Here is a 20221-nt window from a genome sequence, read left to right on the forward strand (position 1 = left end):
ATGGTTACTAAAAATAGAAATTTCTGTGAAATACTTTCAAAATGCTACTCCTCCTACAGTTTTGATCTGATTTCAATATAACTTGGCACACAAGTAGACTACACTAAGATACATAATTCTGTGTATCGGTTTTTGATTTCGATGAACACTGTTGCCATGGTTACTAAAAATAGAAATTTCTGTGAAAAACTTTCAAAATGCTACTCCTCCTACAGTTTTGATCTGATTTCAATATAACTTGGCACACAAGTAGACTATACTAAGATACATAAATCTGTTTATCGGTTTTTGATTTCGATGAACGGTGTTGCCATGGTTACTAAAAATAGAAATTTCTGTGAAAAACATTCAAAATGCTACTCCTCCTACAGTTTTGATCTGATTTCAATATAACTTGGCACACAAGTAGACTATACAAAGATGCATAATTCTGTATATCGGTTTTTGATTTTGATGAACGGTGTTGCCATGGTTACTAAAAATAGAAATTTCTGTGAAATACTTTCAAAATGCTACTCCTCCTACAGTTTTGATCTGATTTCAATATAACTTGGCACACAAGTAGACTATACAAAGATGCATAATTCTATATATCGGTTTTTGATTTCGATGAACGGTGTTGCCATGGTTACTAAAAATAGAAATTTCTGTGAAAAACATTCAAAATGCTACTCCTCCTACAGTTTTGATCTGATTTCAATATAACTTGGCACACAAGTAGACTACACTAAGATACATAATTCTGTGTATCGGTTTTTGATTTCGATGAACACTGTTGCCATGGTTACTAAAAATAGAAATTTCTGTGAAAAACTTTCAAAATGCTACTCCTCCTACAGTTTTGATCTGATTTCAATATAACTTGGCACACAAGTAGACTATACAAAGATGCATAATTCTGTATATCGGTTTTTGATTTCGATGAACGGTGTTGCCATGGTTACTAAAAATAGAAATTTCTGTGAAATACTTTCAAAATGCTACTCCTCCTACAGTTTTGATCTGATTTCAATATAACTTGGCACACAAGTAGACTATAATAAGATACATAATTCTGACTTTCGGTTTTTGATTTCAATGAACGATGTTGCCATGGTAACTAAAAATAGAAATTTCTTTGAAATACTTTCAAAATGCTACTCCTCTTACAGTTTTGGTCTGATTTCAATATAACTTGGCAAACAAGTAGACTACACTAAGATACATAATTCTGTGTATCGGTTTTTGATTTCGATGAACACTGTTGCCATGGTTACTAAAAATAGAAATTTCTTTGAAATACCTTCAAAATGCTACCCCTACAGTTTTGGTCTGATTTTAGTATTACTTAGCATACAAGTAAACTACACTAAGATACATAATTCTCTGTACCAGTTTCGGATTTTGATGAATGGTGTTGCCATGGTTACTAAAAATAGAAATTTTCTTAAAATACTTTCAAAACGCTACTCCTCCTACACTTTTTGTCTGATTTCAGAATAATGTGGCATACAAGTAGACTACAGAGATACATAATTGGTGTTATTGTTTTTTGATTTTGTTGAATGATGTTGCCATGGTTACTTAAATCAAAATTTCAGTAAAATTGTTTTAAAAGGCTACTCCTCCTACAGTTTTAGTCTGATATAATAAATCTTGCCAAAAAGAGACTAAACCAAGGATCATTATTCTATTTATTGCTGTTGCAAAGTTTCAAGTCCAAGTGCTACTTTTATCTTCCTTTATAAATACAACCAGTAGAGCTACAGTCTCATCAGAGACTTCTGGTTTTGCTTTGTTGTAGATAAAATGCTTATCATCTTTTATCAGATTATCCCCCCTCCCCTTAAGTACTACATGTGTAACCAGTAAAGCAGTCTTAACAGAAACTTCTGGTTGGTGTGTTTTTTGATATTCATGACTTACAGATGATATTGTTGACTTTAAGGTTAAGTTCGCGTTTCGTGTTGATTGTCCCATTTTTATAAAAATTATAGCCATTCAAAAATTCGAATTATTCACTGTCTTTGGAATGTTTTCATTACTTTGCTGGTAAGTAATCGCTATTTCACGCAGTCTTAGTGTGTTTGATATCAACTGATTTCATAAAATTAAAGCAGCAATATGTTTTTTTTAATATTTTGCTGATTCCATCCATTTTTTACACTCTTTGCTTATTTAAAACTTGCATCTCAGCTGGGACGTTTATGTCTCCTCTTACATTTAGTTTAATGTAATCAAATTAAAAAGTGAAACTCTTAAATATAAGAAAGAATATAGTGCTACAACTTGTATATCTTTTTCACTATTAAAAAGTCTTAGGAAGATGTTAACATCGGATTTTAATGGGTTTTTTTTAATTCAGTGTTTACCAAGTTGCTTAACACATTGTGTAGTAAGTATTTCATATAATTCAAAGGCCAGTATGAGCAGAATGTGTGTGACCCTAACATCACAAGTTGTGCCCCATGTGTAGAGCGTTTGCCTAGTTGTGTTGGTCTACCTAATGGCAGAAACTACAGGCCAGGGCACCAATGGACAGCAGATTACATTGTCTGCTACAAGAACAGGACCATTGATATTAACAAATGCCCTGGAATTCACCAGTATTTTCATCCTGTTCAAAAGAAATGCACGACAGATGTAGCCAAGGGTGAACTTTTAAATATGACTGCTTGTTTGTGCTTTCATCTGTTCAATTGATTGTTTCTGCATTGAATATAAACTATATGTAGATTTTTCTTTTCATCAGGAGATGTAGACAATTTCTGCCGGTCAAATCCTACTGCTGTGATGAAAAGCTTTGATAACTGTGCACAGTATATCAATTGCACATCAAAAAACTCAAAATTGGGAAATTACAGACATGAATGTGTATATCCAGATTTATTCTCAGATGTTACGTTCCAATGTGAGAAATTCCAAAGTGTTGTGTGTAAGAACAGAACTGAACCACAAGCACCTTGTAAGATTTTTGTGTTCCTTTAAGTAAATTAAGAGCATAGCGATAAGTAGCTGCAGATCTGTAGCTCGCTGACCGTCTGAAATAATTGGGATGGACGACCAGAGAGTTAGTGCCACCCATTAAAAAAGGTGTGTATTTACTGCGCACAAAAAGAGCGCTGTTTCTCGATTTATTTCTCAGTATATATATAAATATTACTCACTGTGTGTTCCTGAAATATTCTTTCATTACTTCCACAACAAAACTGTATGAACAAGTCATGTACGAAGCGCGTTGGACCGAATTGTCTTGTCAAACAAGATGGCCGTATAAAGGATGACGTGCCAAAACTACTGTTTTGGGCCCCTTTTTCTACGACGAATTATATTTATTCTACAAGGATTTTGATTGTTTTCAAACAAGAGTGAATAAATACGACGCCTTTTGAATACTTTCAATACTTCCGACACATTATAATTATGAGGATTATTGCATTATCTATGATTTTTTAGACCCCATTACAGCAAAATTCAGCCTGGTTTGTGACAATGTGTTCTATTATGAATAGAGAATAGACGTGTCTTAGTACAGTAGAGGGATATGCAAGTCCGAGAAATATACCTTATATGGCTATTGTTATCATTTCGCCCACAGTCCCTTACAGAGAACAACTGTCCAATCCGATGACTGAACGACAAAACGTGCAAGTTAACTACTGTTTACATTTTATCACACACACGTGGTTTAGGTCAATTGACACATTATCTCTATACTTTTAAAAACTTTTAATGGTCAGCAAAGGCTTTTTTAATGCATGATAATATATATGGAACTTCAGCGTATATCGCTTTGGGCCAAGGAATGCACATGAAACTAGTATTAACTGATACTCGGGAATATAGATGTACCCAATTGACCACAAAACGCCTTACAAAACTATGAAATTATACAATGTAAGTTTAAAAATCAATTCTGTGTAATTATGAGCAAGGAAATTGGTGATTCGCGTCTAATCTGTGACTGAAATGCATAAAAGAAATGTCAATCGGCAAACTAGTAAAAAAATGACTTTTTTTTTTCAAGCATAAAATTGTGGTACTCACTCGTAATGCAACTCATTTAGCTGATTGGTCGGTTAGAAAGTCACGCCGGTGCCTCAATTAGCATATGAATTTATTCTTACGTCAGAAAAAATAGTTTCGTCGACCTGTTCATAATGAAAGCAAGCTAGATTTTACAATTTTTTAAACAAAACATGTGAGCGCAGTTGAGAACATTTTTCTCCTTTCACATATAGGTCGATTTCAATAAAATACAGTGACCAGCCAAAGGAGAAAAAATGTACCCACTTGCGGTCGTATATTTTAAAGGCTTCAAAGAGTCAAATTCAATGGGAATTGGATGTAAACACGGTACCCCTACTCAAAATAAAGACATATATCTTCCAAATAATAATGTTTCTATTTTCGGTAAAGTTGTCTTCTAGGAGGGTACACATATCAGTGTTTAAGTTCATGCAAATATTAGAGTATTTTTAATATATTTAGATTTTTGTCAATATACCGGCGGCACATCATCCTTTGCGAAATTTTCGATGGTCTTAATTTCAAGCCAAGGAGGGCTATTTACAAGGTTTGGGAGAATGTTTATTGTGGAAGTAGTAAAAAAAATATGTTAGGAACACACAGTTGTTATATATTGAGATGGTAGTTTAATTAAACGGAGAAATAAAACGAGAAACAGCGCATTTTCTTGTGCGCAATAAATACACACTTTTTAATGGGTGGCACTGTAGCTCTCTGGTCGTCTATCCCAATTTTTTAGACCATCGAGCTACAGATCTGCATCTAAGCGATAAGATGCATTAATTATTGAGGGTGTGTCTACAATGCAGAATCTTAAATGAATCACTTTTTGATAGGTCAATATGAGCAAAACATATGTTCACTTGGTGATATGTCGTGTAAACCTTGTTCTGAGAGACTGCCAAGCTGTGTGGGAAGGAATGATGGAGCGCAGTCTTTCTTTGGCAAGGAATGGTCTAGTTCTTATGTCACCTGTCTTCAGAACAGAACAATTGATATTCACCACTGTACACAGACTGCCATATTTAATCCCAAAACACATCAATGTGTCAACAAAATTGATCAGAGTAAGATTTTTTATTATACCATGGTCAAAGACTCAAATGTACTTTTCTGATCAAAATGTGTCTCTTGTCTGTCCTCGTTCTCATTATTTTGGTAGTTGTGTATTGTAAACTTTAAACAATTTTATTTTCCTCAAAACCACGCGCTAAAATAAAACAAACTTTCAAAAAAGTATCCCTGAGTAAAAAAAAAAGTATTCAAGTCTGTTCAAATAAAGATCCATAGGCTTTTAAAGTGGAGATAATCAAGAATAGTCAATAAATAGGTTACTAGGGTTTATTTAAAAATTTTCTCAATAACCCTTGGCTAAAAAATGTAACTTGAATGAAAGCTTCTTGACATAGTGAAGATTCAAATTCATTCAAATCATGACCGTAAAACAATTTCTATCAAAATTTTTCTTCATCAGTGTGTTTAAATGGGAGTTTTGAAAAAAAAAATTAAGAATTCATTGCTGAACAAGATTTTCAAAGATATAACTTTGATTCCATACTGCAGCGCAACTCTACCCTAAATGGCCACAAATCAAACAAATATAAATCTTTCTTACCAGAGGATGCTCATATATTTAAACTATTTTTGGCCCTTGATGCCTGAATATTTAAACTTTTTTGGCCCTGTTGCTCTTGAGGAGGTTTTAAGAGCTTGCGTCATATCATATTAATTGTAAGGCCTTTGTTTTTACACTTAATTTGACAACGGAATGTTTCGTTTACTTAATACATAAGGCACACGGCGGGTGTGACCGGTCAACTGTGGATGCTTACTCTTCCTAAGCACCTGATCCCACCTCTGGAATTTCCAGGGGTCCGTGTTTATGCCTTCTTTACATTTTTGTATTGTTTGTATATTTTTTGAGACCGATCACTGTTCGTTATCTTCATCCTTTTCATTATTACTATATAAAACTTTGTTTCCCCATTGTGGCCCCATCTTATACCCAGAGGGTCACCTGAATCTTGCAGTTTTTTTATTGCTACCTTTTTTGTCCGTCGTCTATTTTGAATTGATCGTCGTGCATCTTCCATATATCGTTTACATTTTTTCAACTTCTTCCTAAAAACAACCAATCCAATTTTAATCAGTTTTGGAATAGAGCATCTATGGGCATATTGAGGCAAAAATTGTGAATTCATGGTATTTGCCTCCCCCTCGTTGCCTGAGGGATGAGGAATAACCTAATTGATGCAATTTAAACAAAATTCTTCTTCTTTACTCTTGGACGTCAAGCAGTTAAACTGATAGCTTGATTTCAGAAGCAATGAATCCTTTGTCAAGATTGTGAAGAGCATGTCTGTAACGCCAGAGGCTCTGGAGTAAGTGTGTGGATCAAATAATCATATATTGGATATGCATAAATTCTTTTTAAAGTTTTATTTCTTCTCCCCTGTATATTAAGCAGACAAGCTAAGTGCATGGTTATAATGGGCAAGTGTGCCTTTTCCAAATTTTTTAAATTCAAGGCCTGTGGTAAGGGGTGCTGGTGTTATATTATCCATCGATAATACGTAGTTACATGTAAATGCATTTCTTCTCTGCTCCTGGAATTTGATTAAACATAGAGCAGAGCCTGGATTAGCAAGGATGCATCTTCCAAAATTTGAAACTTATGGCTCTTATAGGCTTCTCGTGTTAGGGCGAGGCTCTATCCATATTTTCGAATATGACTGTGATTGTCTAATAGATGTACACGGAAATAAAGAATTTTGAATTAATATTCACCCTGAGGGACTACTAGGTCGAAAAACATTTTTTTTTTAGGTCACCTGAGTCACTCAGGTGACCTATTGCTATCCGTTCTCGTCCGTCGGCGTGAGGTGTGCGTCGTGTGTTAACATTTGAACATTTTTAGCTTCTTCTCTGAAACCGCTTAACCAATTTCAACCAATTTTGGCATATAGCATCTATGGGTAGAGGGGAACAAAAATTATGAATTTCATGATCCCTGCCTCCTGGGGCCTGAGGGATGGGGCTAAAACCACCAAAAATAATGCAATCTTTAAAAATCTCTCCTTTACTCCTGGACATCAAGCAGTCAAACTGTTGGCATGATTGTAATAAGTATTGAAGCTCTCTACCAAAATTGTGAAATTCATGGCCCCAGGGTCAGGGGTTCTGGTGCTAGGGTGGGGCTATATAGATCATATAGTGAAAGTGCATTATTTCTTTGAAAATCTTCTTGTCTGCTCCTGGGTATTTAATAAACTAAGTACCTAGTTATGATGAGCAAGAGTGCCTCTTCCAAAATTGTGAATTTCATGGCCCAAGGGTCAGGGGTTCTGGTGTTAGGGTGGGGCTCTATTGAATATATAGTGAAAATGCATTAATGTTTTGAAAATCTTCTTCTCTGCTCCTGGATATTAAATTAACTTGGTACATCGTTATGATGAGCAAGAGTGCCTCTTCCAAAATTGAGAATTTCATGGCCCCGGGGTCAGGGGTTGTGGTGTTAGGGTGGGGCTCTATTGATTATATAAAGAAAAGGCATGAATTCTTTCAAAATCATCTTCTCTGGGTATTTTTCAAACAAAGGAAGTGCATGGTTATGATAAAGAAGAATGCTTCTTCCAAAATTGTGAATTTCATGGCCCCTGGGTCAGGGGTTCGGGGGGGGGGGAGAGAGAGAGAGAGAGAGAGCTCTATTGATTATATAGAGAAAATGCATAATTTCTTTCAAAATATTTTTCTACTACTGGTTATAAAGTAAAGAAAGAAGTGTATAGTTATGATGAGAAAGGGTGCTTCTTCCAGAATTGTGAGTTCGTGGCCAATGGGTCAGATGTTCTGGTGTAAGGATGGGGCTTTATTTATTTAATAATACGGCGAAAATGCATTTCTTTGAAAATCTTCTATGCTTCTGGGATGTTCAAGGCAAACAGAGTAAAAGTTTTAATATGCAAGGGTATTTTTACCAGAATTTTGAACACCTGGACCATTTAGTCAAGTGTTCTGGTCCTGGCCAGGGCTCTATTAACTTGTATTCTGCTGAGCAAAGTTATTCCCCTTTGCCATTCACCTTTGATAATCAATCAATGTAAATAATGTATTTGAAAGCTTTATAGAATAAGGGAATTATGCAAGAAAATTTATTGTATAATATAAAAAGTACTTTCATAGTTTTAATGACTTGGAAATAATAGATGAATAAAAATGAGACAAAAATAACTTATCTTTTTAAATGTTCTTCAAAGTCCAAGAGAGGCCATTGTGAGAAGTAATAATATGGGGTTAAATAATAGACATTTTGTTAATAGTCTGCATGGGAATAGTGGTAAATTGGGGGGGGGGGGATAGATACTAGACCAATTATTTTGTTGATGCTAATCATACTATTTTTCTTGCTTTTGGGCAACAAAGCTTCAGTTTTCAGTTTATGGATCCTCTAAATTGTTGTATTGTACTCAGGTGACCGTTAAGGCCCTTGGGCCTCTTGTTACAAAAACTGGTTCCCAGAACTCCTACATTTTTCAGGCGATTAATTATAAGTCACTCAGGTGACTTAATGAACATTGTCAGCTTCTTCTCTAAAACTGCCGAACCAAATTAAACCAATTTTGGCATGGCTCAGCTATGCATAAATAGAACACGAATTATGAATTTTATGAAACCTGTTTCCCCCTTGCACCCTAGGGCAGGGCCTAAAACCATCATAATTAGTGCTATTCTTAGAATTCTACTTCTTAACCCTTGACATTTGTTGACATGATTGTAATAAGCATGAGCCCTCTACCGAAATTGTGAAGTTCATGACCCAAGGATTAGGGGTTCTGGAATTAGATTTTGCTCTAATAATTATGCAGTGAAAATGCAACCCTTCTCTAAAATTCTTTTTCTCCCCCTGTATATACATGTAAAGCAGATAATTCAGTGCTTAGTACGTAAATGATGATCTTTGGTACCTCTTCGAAAACTGAAAATTTTTGGTCCCAGAGTGAGAGGAGGGGTCTCTATTGATTATATAGTGGAAATGCATCAAGATTTTGAAAAAAAAAAACCTTCTCTGCTACTGCGCTTTAAGCAAACAAACCAAGTACATTGTTATGAATAGCAGGAGTGCCTCTTCCACAATTGTGAATTTTGGCCCCTGGGAGGAGATTCTGGTGCTAGAACGGGGCTCCATTGATTATATAGTGAAAATGGATTAATTCCTTGAAAATCTTCTATGCTCCTAGGTATTTAGCAGCTAAATTAATTGATTTGTTTGGATGATAAAGTTTACCTCTTCCAAAACAGGAAATTTGTAGCCCAAGGGCAGGGGTTCAGGTTTGGTAGAGGGTGGAATTGTTGCATATATAGTGAAAATGCTCTATTTCTTTGAAAATCTTATTCTCTGATCCAGGGTGTTTTGCAAATTAAACTAAGTACAATGGCTGCAACGTTATTGTTAACAAACCAATCGCGTAGAATCCTTCGTGTAACATGCGTGATCGTTAGTATAACGTGAGAGATCGTGCGTGTATCAAGCTCAGTCGTTTGCGGTTTTAATAGTGCGTGATTGTGCGGTAAGAAATGTGCAAATTTCGTTTTGTTAGTCTTTATCGAAATGTAATTTGTTCAACAAGCATTTCGCTTTTCTGTTTTTTCTAAATTGAAATAAAAGAAATGTAGCGCGATTCACATACTAATTGAACGAATTAATGAGTGTTGGTAAAATTGGTAGGCAAACCCGGGCCAGGGCAAATTAAGAACCGGCGCAGTTCCGAGATTTTTCAATTTTCTGTCTTCAAACTTTATCAATCGAGCTGAAATTTTCAGAATATGTTTGTTATAGGTTTATTCATATTCGCTGTAAAAATTGTTGAGAAGTACTCAGCATTTTAGATTTTCTCGGCGATTGTTGATTTCCAAGTTTGTAATTTTGGTAGGCAGTACGAAGCCGACATTTTACGATTTCTTTTTTTTCATATTTGACAAAAAGCTAATAAACCTATGAATTATTCTGATGTTTCACTGTTTTATAATTATTTCTTCCTTGAAATGTGTTTTTGTTGAGTAAAAAAATTGTTTTAAGAAAAATCGGGTCATTAAAACCGGATCCGACCACCTGGGGCAAGCGTGAAAAATCCGAATTACTTGTTCATTATCTATCACCTGAAAAAATATAACTCCATTCAAGTTACATGTATTTATTGAATGTTTGTATTTCAATGTTATTGATATTTGAAATATTTAAAGAATTACCACATAATTATATGAATATTAATGCAAGACCTTGTGCCACTTTAATCACACAAGAGCTGCTTGGGGTAAGGAAAATGGCTTATTATGTTAATTATAATTACCTTGGGAAGAGGAATCTAGACAGAAAATTGTTGAGATTTACTAATATTTAAATACTTCCTTGTGGTAAGAGCTGGGCAATATGCCAAAAAGTGATCGCTAACATCCCCAGAACGCCCTGTGAAACAAACATTTCGGCATTTTGGGGTTTGTCCCAGGTGATCGGATCTGGTTTTAATGATTCGGTTTTTATGAAAATGTGTATCTTTGCATAAAAGTAGCAATTTCTAATAAAGAAATAGCTATTTCTAGTTAATACACATGTTTTACATCAGAATAATTCAAAAAATTATTTGGTTATTGTCACATTTGTCAAAAACACATAAAACATCGTCTTGATACTGCCTACCCATTTAACCAACTTGGAAATCAATAATTGCCGAGAAAATCTAAAATACTGAGTATGTCAAGGTAATTTTTACAGCGAATACAAATAAACCCTCAACAAACATACTCTGAAAATTTCAGCTCGATTGATTAAGTTCTAGGACAGAAAATTGAAAAAATCTCGAAACTTACTGCCCACCTATATCATCTGATATGACCTGCAGCAATAGATAATAAATTACACCCTTACGTGTCGAAAAGATACCAAAAAAATTTCAATTTTTCCTAAGTTGAAGAATTACATAAATAATTATTTGTAAACTAAAATAACTATTGTCTCATTTAGTTTCAAAAATAACCACTTCTAATTTTTTTTCTTCAGTTTTTCAAAGTCGATAAATTGCATCAATAATTTTTTGTAATCTAAAATAACTGTATTAAGCCTTATATCGTTTTGAAAAGATCCACTCCTAAATATTTTCAACTATTTTGTGTGATGAATCGCACCTTTGCGCTAGCAATCGTGAAAGATCGTGTAATGTGAAGAATCGTGTGCGTGAAGGATCGTTCGTGTAACAGGTTTAATTGTGCGGAATCGTTCGTGTAACGTAATCGTTCCTGTATGTTGTCCACAATAACGTAGCAGCCACTGTACCAAGTTATATGATTAGCGGAGGTGTCTCTTCCAAAATTGTGAATTCCATTGCCCCTGGGTCAAGGATTCTAGTGTTAGGATGGGGCTCTATTGATTATATTGTAAAACTGCATTGTTTCAGCCACTATTGAAATATTTATTTCATTAGTGGTTGAGATTGCATTTCAAAACCAAACACAGGCTGCAACAACTTTTGAAATAACGTTCACTATTGAAATTATTATTTCATTAGTGGTTGAGAGTGCATTTCAAAACGAAACACATGTTGTAACCACTATTGAAATGACGCCAACTATTTAAATAATTATTTCAATAGTGAATGTTATTTAAATAATGTTAAATAATGGTTGCAGCCTGATTTCGGTTTTAAAATGCATTTTTTACCACTATTGAAATAATTTCTTCGGTAGCAAAGGTTGTTTCAATAGTGGCTGCAACACTGCATTAATTTATTAACAGGAATAGATATGGGTTACCCAAATACCAAATATATTAAAAATCTTCTCTTCTATACTTCTAGGTATTTAACAGATAGACTAATTGCATTGTAAGAATGCCCCTTCCAAAACTGTGCAGCTTATAGACCCAGGGCTATATAGTGAAATGCATTATTGTGAGATATAGTGAAATGCATTATTTCTCTGAAAATCTCTGATCGGGGGTATTTTGCAGATAAACAAAGTGCCAAGTTACGATGAGCAATTGTGCGTCTTCCGAAAGATAAATGGCCTTTGGGTCTGGAGTTTGGGAATAACGTCGGAACTCTATTAATTCAAATGTTGAAATCTATTGATTCAAATGCTGAAATTGTTCACTCATTAGCACACAAAATGAAAAGCTAAAATGCATTAATACCTTTAAAAAATTCATCTCAGCCCCTGGGTTTTTAGAAGATAAACTTAAGGTAGGTCCCTACTCGCTGAATTAATGTGTTAACAGTGCAATTTTTGTCCTGATAAATTTACATTAAAAAATACTTTATCTACTTTAAAAGCACAATAAATAGATCATCTATGTTTTTACTGAGATAGGGTATGAAACACTCATGTACCCTCTTGTACCAAAAACAAAATCACGACTGGTATAAAGACGGTCTATATTTTATGTCATTGACCATGGCAAATAAATTCTATTGAACATAAATCACAAGAATAAGGATAAATTTGAATAATTACAGGCTACAGTACACATTACTGGTTAAACTAGGAAAATATCATTTTATTAATAAAGTAACAAAGCTCAAAACTCAAATAAAGCTCCCTATTAGGATAATTAATATGTTTACCCTGAATTTTTTGCCTTGCTTTGTAGCAACCGATGCTTGGAGTATCTGTTAGGCACAATAAATGCATTGGTCATCTGCCTTTTCACCGAGATATGGGGTAAAACATACAGGTACCACCATCGCAGTTCAATAGCATAAGCCTTAATGTTGACAAAAACATTTATAAATCAACAAAAATGGGAAATATTCTTCTTTAGGAACAATTTTATCAACAATTACACACCCTTTCCTAAACACAAACATGAAATTTTATTCATATTTTAATCCTTAATATATTATATACAGAGAGCATGTCCACTACTATTGAACCGACTTTCCTGGATGTCTATTACTACTTACAAAAGATGATAAGCAAGAGATACAATGTCTTTCATGCAAAATTATGTCTTAAAATTTCAAATACATGTACCTCATTAGTAGCCTGTGTTGACTTTTTATTATAACTAAGTACCTTGAGTCCGTTCGTATATAAAAAAAATTCATCATCAAAAAGACAGTGGGAAAATTGTGCACAAATGATAGCAATTAACGAAAAGTTTTATTTAATGACATAAGGGCAAATTATTTGCCACGTTTTCTGTAAATAGGTTTCAGAATTATTCAAGTTGTACCAATGCAATCATAAAAGTATGGTATCAATATAACCTCCTGTTAACTAGGCATAAATATACTGTATCTGAAATGTCCGGCATTTGACCTCGCACTTGTGTTTAAATCGATTCAATTTTCTGCTACATACTGTATGAGTTTGAATTCTTGCATGAAAATACCCTCGTTCATCTTTATACACCCTCCAACATATCTGCAGACATTGTTTACGTTATGTACCGTAATTTTAAAACCCAAAATTTCTAAAACTTCCGGTTTACCACGAGTAGGCCCCTACTTAATGCATGGTTAGGATTGATTGATTGAATGTTGTTTTACGTCCAATGCGAGAATTTTCACTCATATAGAGTCCTCACCGTATACCAATGAAGGGCTTCAAATTTAGACCTATACTCGGCACTCAGGGCCATTGAGCAGTGAGGTTTCTTTATCGTGCCACTGCCTACTGTGACACGTGACCTCGATTTTTAAGGTCTCATCTGAAAGACTCGTGACTTTCACTTCTAGGGCCGGGCGCTTGTCGAAGGCACTTCACTACCTATATTTACATCAGGTTTGACGCGGCGAGAATCGAACTTGAGCCTCCCGATCACGAAGCAAACGCCCTACCATTAGACTACCGTGAGCGGTGTATTGTTAGAACGATAAAGAGCTCCTCTTTCAAAATTTTGACATAAGTGGCCTCAGGGTCAGGGGTTCTCTCTCTCTTTCTCTGTGTTTGCGAGGGTGTGTGTGTGAGGGTGGGTGGGTGGTTTGGGAGTGACTTGATTTTATCATGAAGCAATTTTTTCTCTGAAATCCTCTTCTCTGCTTCTGGGTATGAAACAATCATATTTTATAGTTAAGGTGAGCAAAGCTGTCTTTACAAAAATTGTGAATTTTATGGACCCGGGTAAGGGTTCTGGTGTAAGGGCAGGGCTCAATTGATTATATAGTGAAAATACATTATTCTTTCAAAACTTCTTTTTTGTTCCTAAATATTTAACAGATTAACTTGCATATTTATTATGAACAAAGATGCCCAAAGGCACTGGGACAAGCGTTCATGTAGTGGTGGTGATGGTTGGGGGGGGGGGGGGGGGGCAGTGTTGTTGAATGTGAAGTGATTGCGTTATTATCCCCTCGCGACGGAGTTGGAGGGAATATAGTAACGCGCTTGTGGGTGTGTGTGTGATGTGCGAAACGGAAGTGACGTAATTTGCATCGGGATCGATGTCAAATACTGTCTTGATTTCAAGATATGTTTTTTGCGAGGGAGTGCTCCGCTTTTACCGTGCCCTATTTCATCTGTGACAGACTAATTGCATGGTTATGTTTAGCAAGGATGCCTTTTCAGAAAGTTTGAAATTCATAACCCCCGAGTCAGGTGGTTTGGGGTGGGGCTCTTTTGAATATGCAATGTATAGTATACTCGATTACTCCTATCAGTATAGAAATATTATGGTTTCTTCCCTTGTAGCCAAAATATGAAGGTGAGAGTGCATTTAGAGGCAAATACCTAAGTACAGGTATAACTGTCTTATGACAGCTTCTATTTTTCTGTTTTTGTTTAACGTTCCTTTTAGAATTTTTCACTCATATTGAGCTGCCACCGCTTGCAGAAGAAGGGCTGCATATTTAGACCTGTACTAAAATTTTAAAAAATTGGGGGTAGGGGGTTACTATCATTATGGTTTCAATTTTCCTAAAGAAGTCTACTTTTGAAGCATAGGTTCTTGTTATATTCTATCAACATAAGTCTGTAAGCATTTTACCTAACTGTGTAACTTTGTTTTTTTTTTAATCTAGGTAACATTGATGCCTTCTGTAAAGCCAATCCTCGAGCTATTAAACCTCATCCTACAAACTGTGCCCAGTATGTAAATTGTTCACTCATTAGCACACAATATGGAAAGCATATACAAGAATGTATTTATCCAGACCTGTTCTCTGTGACCACACTGAGATGTCAGCAGTTTGAGTCTGTAACATGTACTCCAAAAAATGAACCACAGGCTCCTTGTAAGTATATATACATGGTATCTTCATGCTATATACATGAAGTTCCTTATAAACTCATCGCTATAAATGCATGTTTTTTAAATTAAAAATCACCTCAAAATATGATTTTTCACACAATGCATTATCAAAATGATCATGAAATGCTTCGATAAAAAAGATATATTCTGACTTGGGATTAGGAATATATTCTTGTCTAGATGTCTACTCAAAATCGGTATTTTTATATGAATAACCTTCAGTAATTGTTGCCATTATGTATACAGCAGGAAACGCAAAAAAAAAAACATAATGAAGTCTCCCTCCTAAAAAACCCGATTATTTTCATTTTTTTCTACCAATAACAAATTTAAAAATTGGCATACACAAAGCTCTTTGTGTTTTTTTTAGCTCTTCTGAGACAAAGGCTCAACGAGCTATTGCTCTGGCCATTTGTGCGGTGTGCGTAAACTTTTTTTAAAAATGGGCCATATCTCACGAACTCCTAAGTCATTTTTTTTCAAATTTGTCAAAGAATATTCATGGCCCAAAGGAAATCTAATTAAAATTAGATGTTCCGAATCCGCTACCGCTTCTCAAACATCTAACAACATCCCATTTGGGGTCACGTCAGAGCGACCTTTCGATTACCCAATGAAATCGCCGTCTCTGAAATCTTGGCTTATAGTTCGGATGCGTTTCTTTTTTTACTGCCAAACCTAAACGCCCGAGGGGTTTCGTAGTAAACAAAATATGCATGGTAAAGACCGTGCTATATATGAATGTGACGTGCGGGATGAATAGACGTATACATGTAATTAATGCATTTTCGTTTGCATTATTTAGGTAAGAATGCCAGATTGGCGGACTATAGGTTCAATTTATACCAAAATTACTTTAACATCTGTTTAATTCAACGTAAGACAGTCTAATGATGTAAAGATGTAGCCGTGGAACTACTGTATAGGGGATTAATTTCACGGGTTGTAATTTTCACGTTTTTCTCCCCTCGGACACGATCGCGGTTTGTTGAATTCGCGGAATCGGTATATCATAAAAGTTACCTCCTTTGTCTTTATCAGTGTAACCCATAGTAAAGCTAGAACGACATTTATCAGCGTTAGGTATTCACTTCACGAACAGGGTAGGTTTATATAAAATGATTAGGTTTAGTAGTTAATTGATGATTAATCAAAACATTTTTTACTATAAACGTCAAATGACTTTCCTATAAGTGCATGTGTACGTACATCTTTCCGAAGGTATAACACATCGCAGCAAAAAAAAAAAAAAAAAAAAAAAAAAAAAAAAACACTGGATGCTAATCAATGTATTAATGTAGGTAGACGTAATGATATCCTTCCATATCTTCAGCAAGTTCGATAGTTATTCGAATAATATTTTTTAAACCAAAATTTCCATAAAAACTAATACGCATAATGCTAATGCAGGTAACAAATACACGTGGTAACGTTACGCACGGGTAATCAAAACCGATGACCCATGCGTTTTGACTGATGAAACATGTATCTATTAAAACAGCTGTTGAAGAATAAATACAGGTAATTAGCTGCTTATTTGAATTAAAGTAAAGCGTGATAATTAAGATAATTGAATGACAAATACTATACTCGTAATTACTGAATGATCATGTACTGTACGTATATATACCTATAGTAGTCTATTCTCAAATTTCCAAATAAAACATCGAGATTTAATATTTAAAACTTATTCACTGTTTCTTGAATTCACGGATTTATTAACACCGTGAATATAGCGAATATTAACACCGCGAGTTATTTTCCCCCTATACAGTAATTTTAGAATCGTATACAGAAGGTTGAATCTGATTGGCCAAAATTTTTATGTTTATTTATAATCGAAAGGTCGCTCTGACGTGACCCCGAATGGGATGTTGTTAGATGTTTGAGAAGCGATAGTGGATTCGGAACATCTAATTTTAATTAGATTGGGCCCAAAGGCTTTCATTTGTACTAAAACAGGGATGTGTCCCTTAAACAAAGGGAGATAATTAGGGAAATAAAAACAAAAGTAGTGGTTGCTAAAAACTCTTATTCTCAAGAACCATCGGGCAGATTATCACCAAACTTATACACAAGATCGCGGGACAAATGGCGTGGTCTCAATGTCACTTCAAAGTTGACCAAAAAATTATGTTTTGTAAAAACTTTGATATTTTGCCCAATATAAGGCTTAGGATCATAAAATCTTGTCAGTTGATGTATCTTTGGACTTCGTTTCATGTTGACTGAAAAGTAGGTGACCTATTTTTTGATTTTGCAGGTATTCATTTTCAGTTTAACTTTGCTGCATAAATTGGATACCGTGAAGCCTATGATCATCAAAACTTGCCACTTTATGCATCATGTGACCTTAAAGTGTGTCAATAAAAAATGATCACCCTGACCTACTTTCTGAATATTATGGCTAATCATTTTCTTAACAATAAAGGTAATTATTTCGGATACTAAGAGGTTTAGAATTACCAAACCTTGTAAGTTAATGCACCTTGGGGCCTTAAAACTTGTTTATCAAAAATAGGTCCCAGTGACTACTTTTTGAATTCATTTTCAAATTGTTTTAGAGGCATATTTTAAAACTTTGAAGCATAGGATCATCAAACTCTGTCAGTTTATGCATCTTGAGTTCTCGAAGTGTATCAACCAAAAAGTAGGTCACCATGACCTATTTTTGCAATTTCATGGCTTAATTTAAATATTTCAGATACTAATTGGCTTGGAATTATCAAACTTTGTCAATTGATGCATCTTGGGTCCCCGGAGTGTGTCAACCAAAAAGTAGAATACTGTGACTAACTTTTGGAGTTCCATAGCTATATTTCAGTACTACAGATACTAATTAGCTTAGAATCATCAAACGTTGTCAGTTGATGCATCATGGGTCTTCAAAGTGTGTCAACCAAAAAATAGGTCACCAAGACCTACTTAAACAATTTCAAGGCTATTTCAGATATCAATTGGGTTTGAATAATCAAGTTTTGTCAAGTTGATGCATTTTGGGTCCTTGGAGTGTGTCAACCAATAGGTAGGTCACCGTGACCTACTTTTGGAAATTTATGGCTTTTTCAGTTACTAATTGGCTTAGAATCATCAAACTGTTGATGCCTCTCGAGTCCTCGGAGTGTATCACCATGACCTACTTTTGCAATTTCATGGGTTAATTTAAATATTTCAGATACTAATTGGCTTGGAATTAAGAAACTTTGTCAGTTGATGTCTGAAAAAGTATGTCTGACCTACGTTATGAATTTCAAGGCTTTATCCTAATATATATATATAGTAACCAAGTGGCTTAAAACAGATGGAATAGGTGGTACAATTTCTCAGAAGAGCGATTCTAGGCCCTTGGGCCTCTTGTTTTTTTTTTGTTGTTTTTTTTTTAAATATTTTCTCTCAGTAAAACGAAGCAGTAATGTTATTGGTGTAACACTGATGACGCATGCTAGAATTACCAAAACATGATGGGAGCAATTGATTTCATAGACAATTGCCAAACCCTGATCAAAAACCTTACTATCTTTAAACCGTGCTCTCTGTGTATGACGTTGAGCTTTAATCCAGACGTTCAGGTTGCCGTCATTTTTTGTTGTTCTACCAAACGCATTTACATCGTATAAATTGTATATGTCCAGCCATTGAACTTCTTTAGCCTGGTATAAACTAGTGTCAAGACGTATTTGTGTCGTTCTATCACTCCATCTCTTTTTCCCGTGTGGACATGTCCGCGTTAGCGCTTCATGAAAAATATGACATCGTGCAAGTCTGTGTGATTTACACACCAATACTCACTGTTAACATAAAAACAATTCTTACAGTTATATTTGACATGTTTAAAATCAACAAAAATATACTCAATGTTTGAATTTCTCACTGCCCTATATCGTTATATTTTTTTTATCTTCTCTGTAGCCTCAGTTTGGCATCACTTAAGCGCGAGTTTCTCCACTTATATTTCTACGCGTGGGTATACACGAAAATTGTATTCAAATCAATTTCACAGTTGGCTTACTAGAAAAACAGGAAATGTAAATATTCGATTATATATAACAACGCCCGAGGGAAACATGGTTTTTCATGGTTCCCAAACATTAATGGATAAATTGTTAATCATACCGAATCAAGCACGAGCAAAAAAACATTCGTATATGACAAGTATTTGTGATTTTTACACTAGTAACATTAAAGCTGAACACGACTCGTAAATAGGCATACGCCATTTTCGATATTACTATCTAAGATATCAGCACCAAGGTATACTCTTCGCATTCGTTACACCTGACTGCTTTATTGTCACGGGTATCGGCGTGGAATGGCGACCCGTGTTCGTGCTGGCTATTAGGTCTTTCCACCTTTCTGTGGTGTAGAGGTATGGAGTCAATTGCAATGTTACCCTTGACCTTTGACCTTGAACATTTAATGAAGGTCAAAGGTCAAGGTCATTTCAAAATTATTAACATTTTCATTTTTTTCCATCTTTCAAACAATTTCTATAAAAATAAAAATTAACTTTAAATAAAAATTGCATAAAAATTAACTTTAGAGAGTAAAATATAGAAAATTTAAGAAATTTAAAGAAGGTGGAAAGACCTCTAATTGTTCAAGAACAATTAGTCTACTAGTTTTGCATTACTTTTGTTTACATTTTATTGCAGTTAGTAAATATATATTTGTGTTTGTTTGTATACTGCACTGACCTGTGCAACTGTTGTAAATCTCTTTCAATTGCATGGTATCTTACTCTCCTGCATTAGAAGAAGCACACAGTTATTTTCGTCGCTACTAAGTGCTGTATAGCATACGTCCGTCTACACCGGTGACGATTACACTAAACAGTGACCAAGTGAGCGGCTCTATATATATATATATATATATATATATATATATATATATATATATATATATATATATATATATATATAGGGGCTCCCAGATATAACAAAAGTCCTTTCGAATATGGCGGACAGATTCTTTTTA

General features: G+C 34.8%; 1 protein-coding gene across 1 annotated transcript in view; it reads left to right on the forward strand.

Moving 5' to 3' along the window:
• LOC133192915 (uncharacterized) overlaps positions 1-20221 on the forward strand; it is an 804603-nt gene that overhangs the window by 217377 nt on the left and 567005 nt on the right. The window contains 4 exon segments of the mRNA XM_061328921.1: positions 2399-2632; positions 2732-2944; positions 4845-5075; positions 15018-15230. Coding sequence (XP_061184905.1) covers positions 2399-2632; positions 2732-2944; positions 4845-5075; positions 15018-15230 — 891 coding nt within the window.

The sequence above is a fragment of the Saccostrea echinata genome, unplaced genomic scaffold (assembly GCF_033153115.1).
Source record: "Saccostrea echinata isolate AGI-Se365-2 ecotype Australia unplaced genomic scaffold, CSIRO_AGI_Sech_v1 ptg000025l, whole genome shotgun sequence".
Lineage (NCBI taxonomy): Eukaryota > Metazoa > Mollusca > Bivalvia > Ostreida > Ostreidae > Saccostrea > Saccostrea echinata.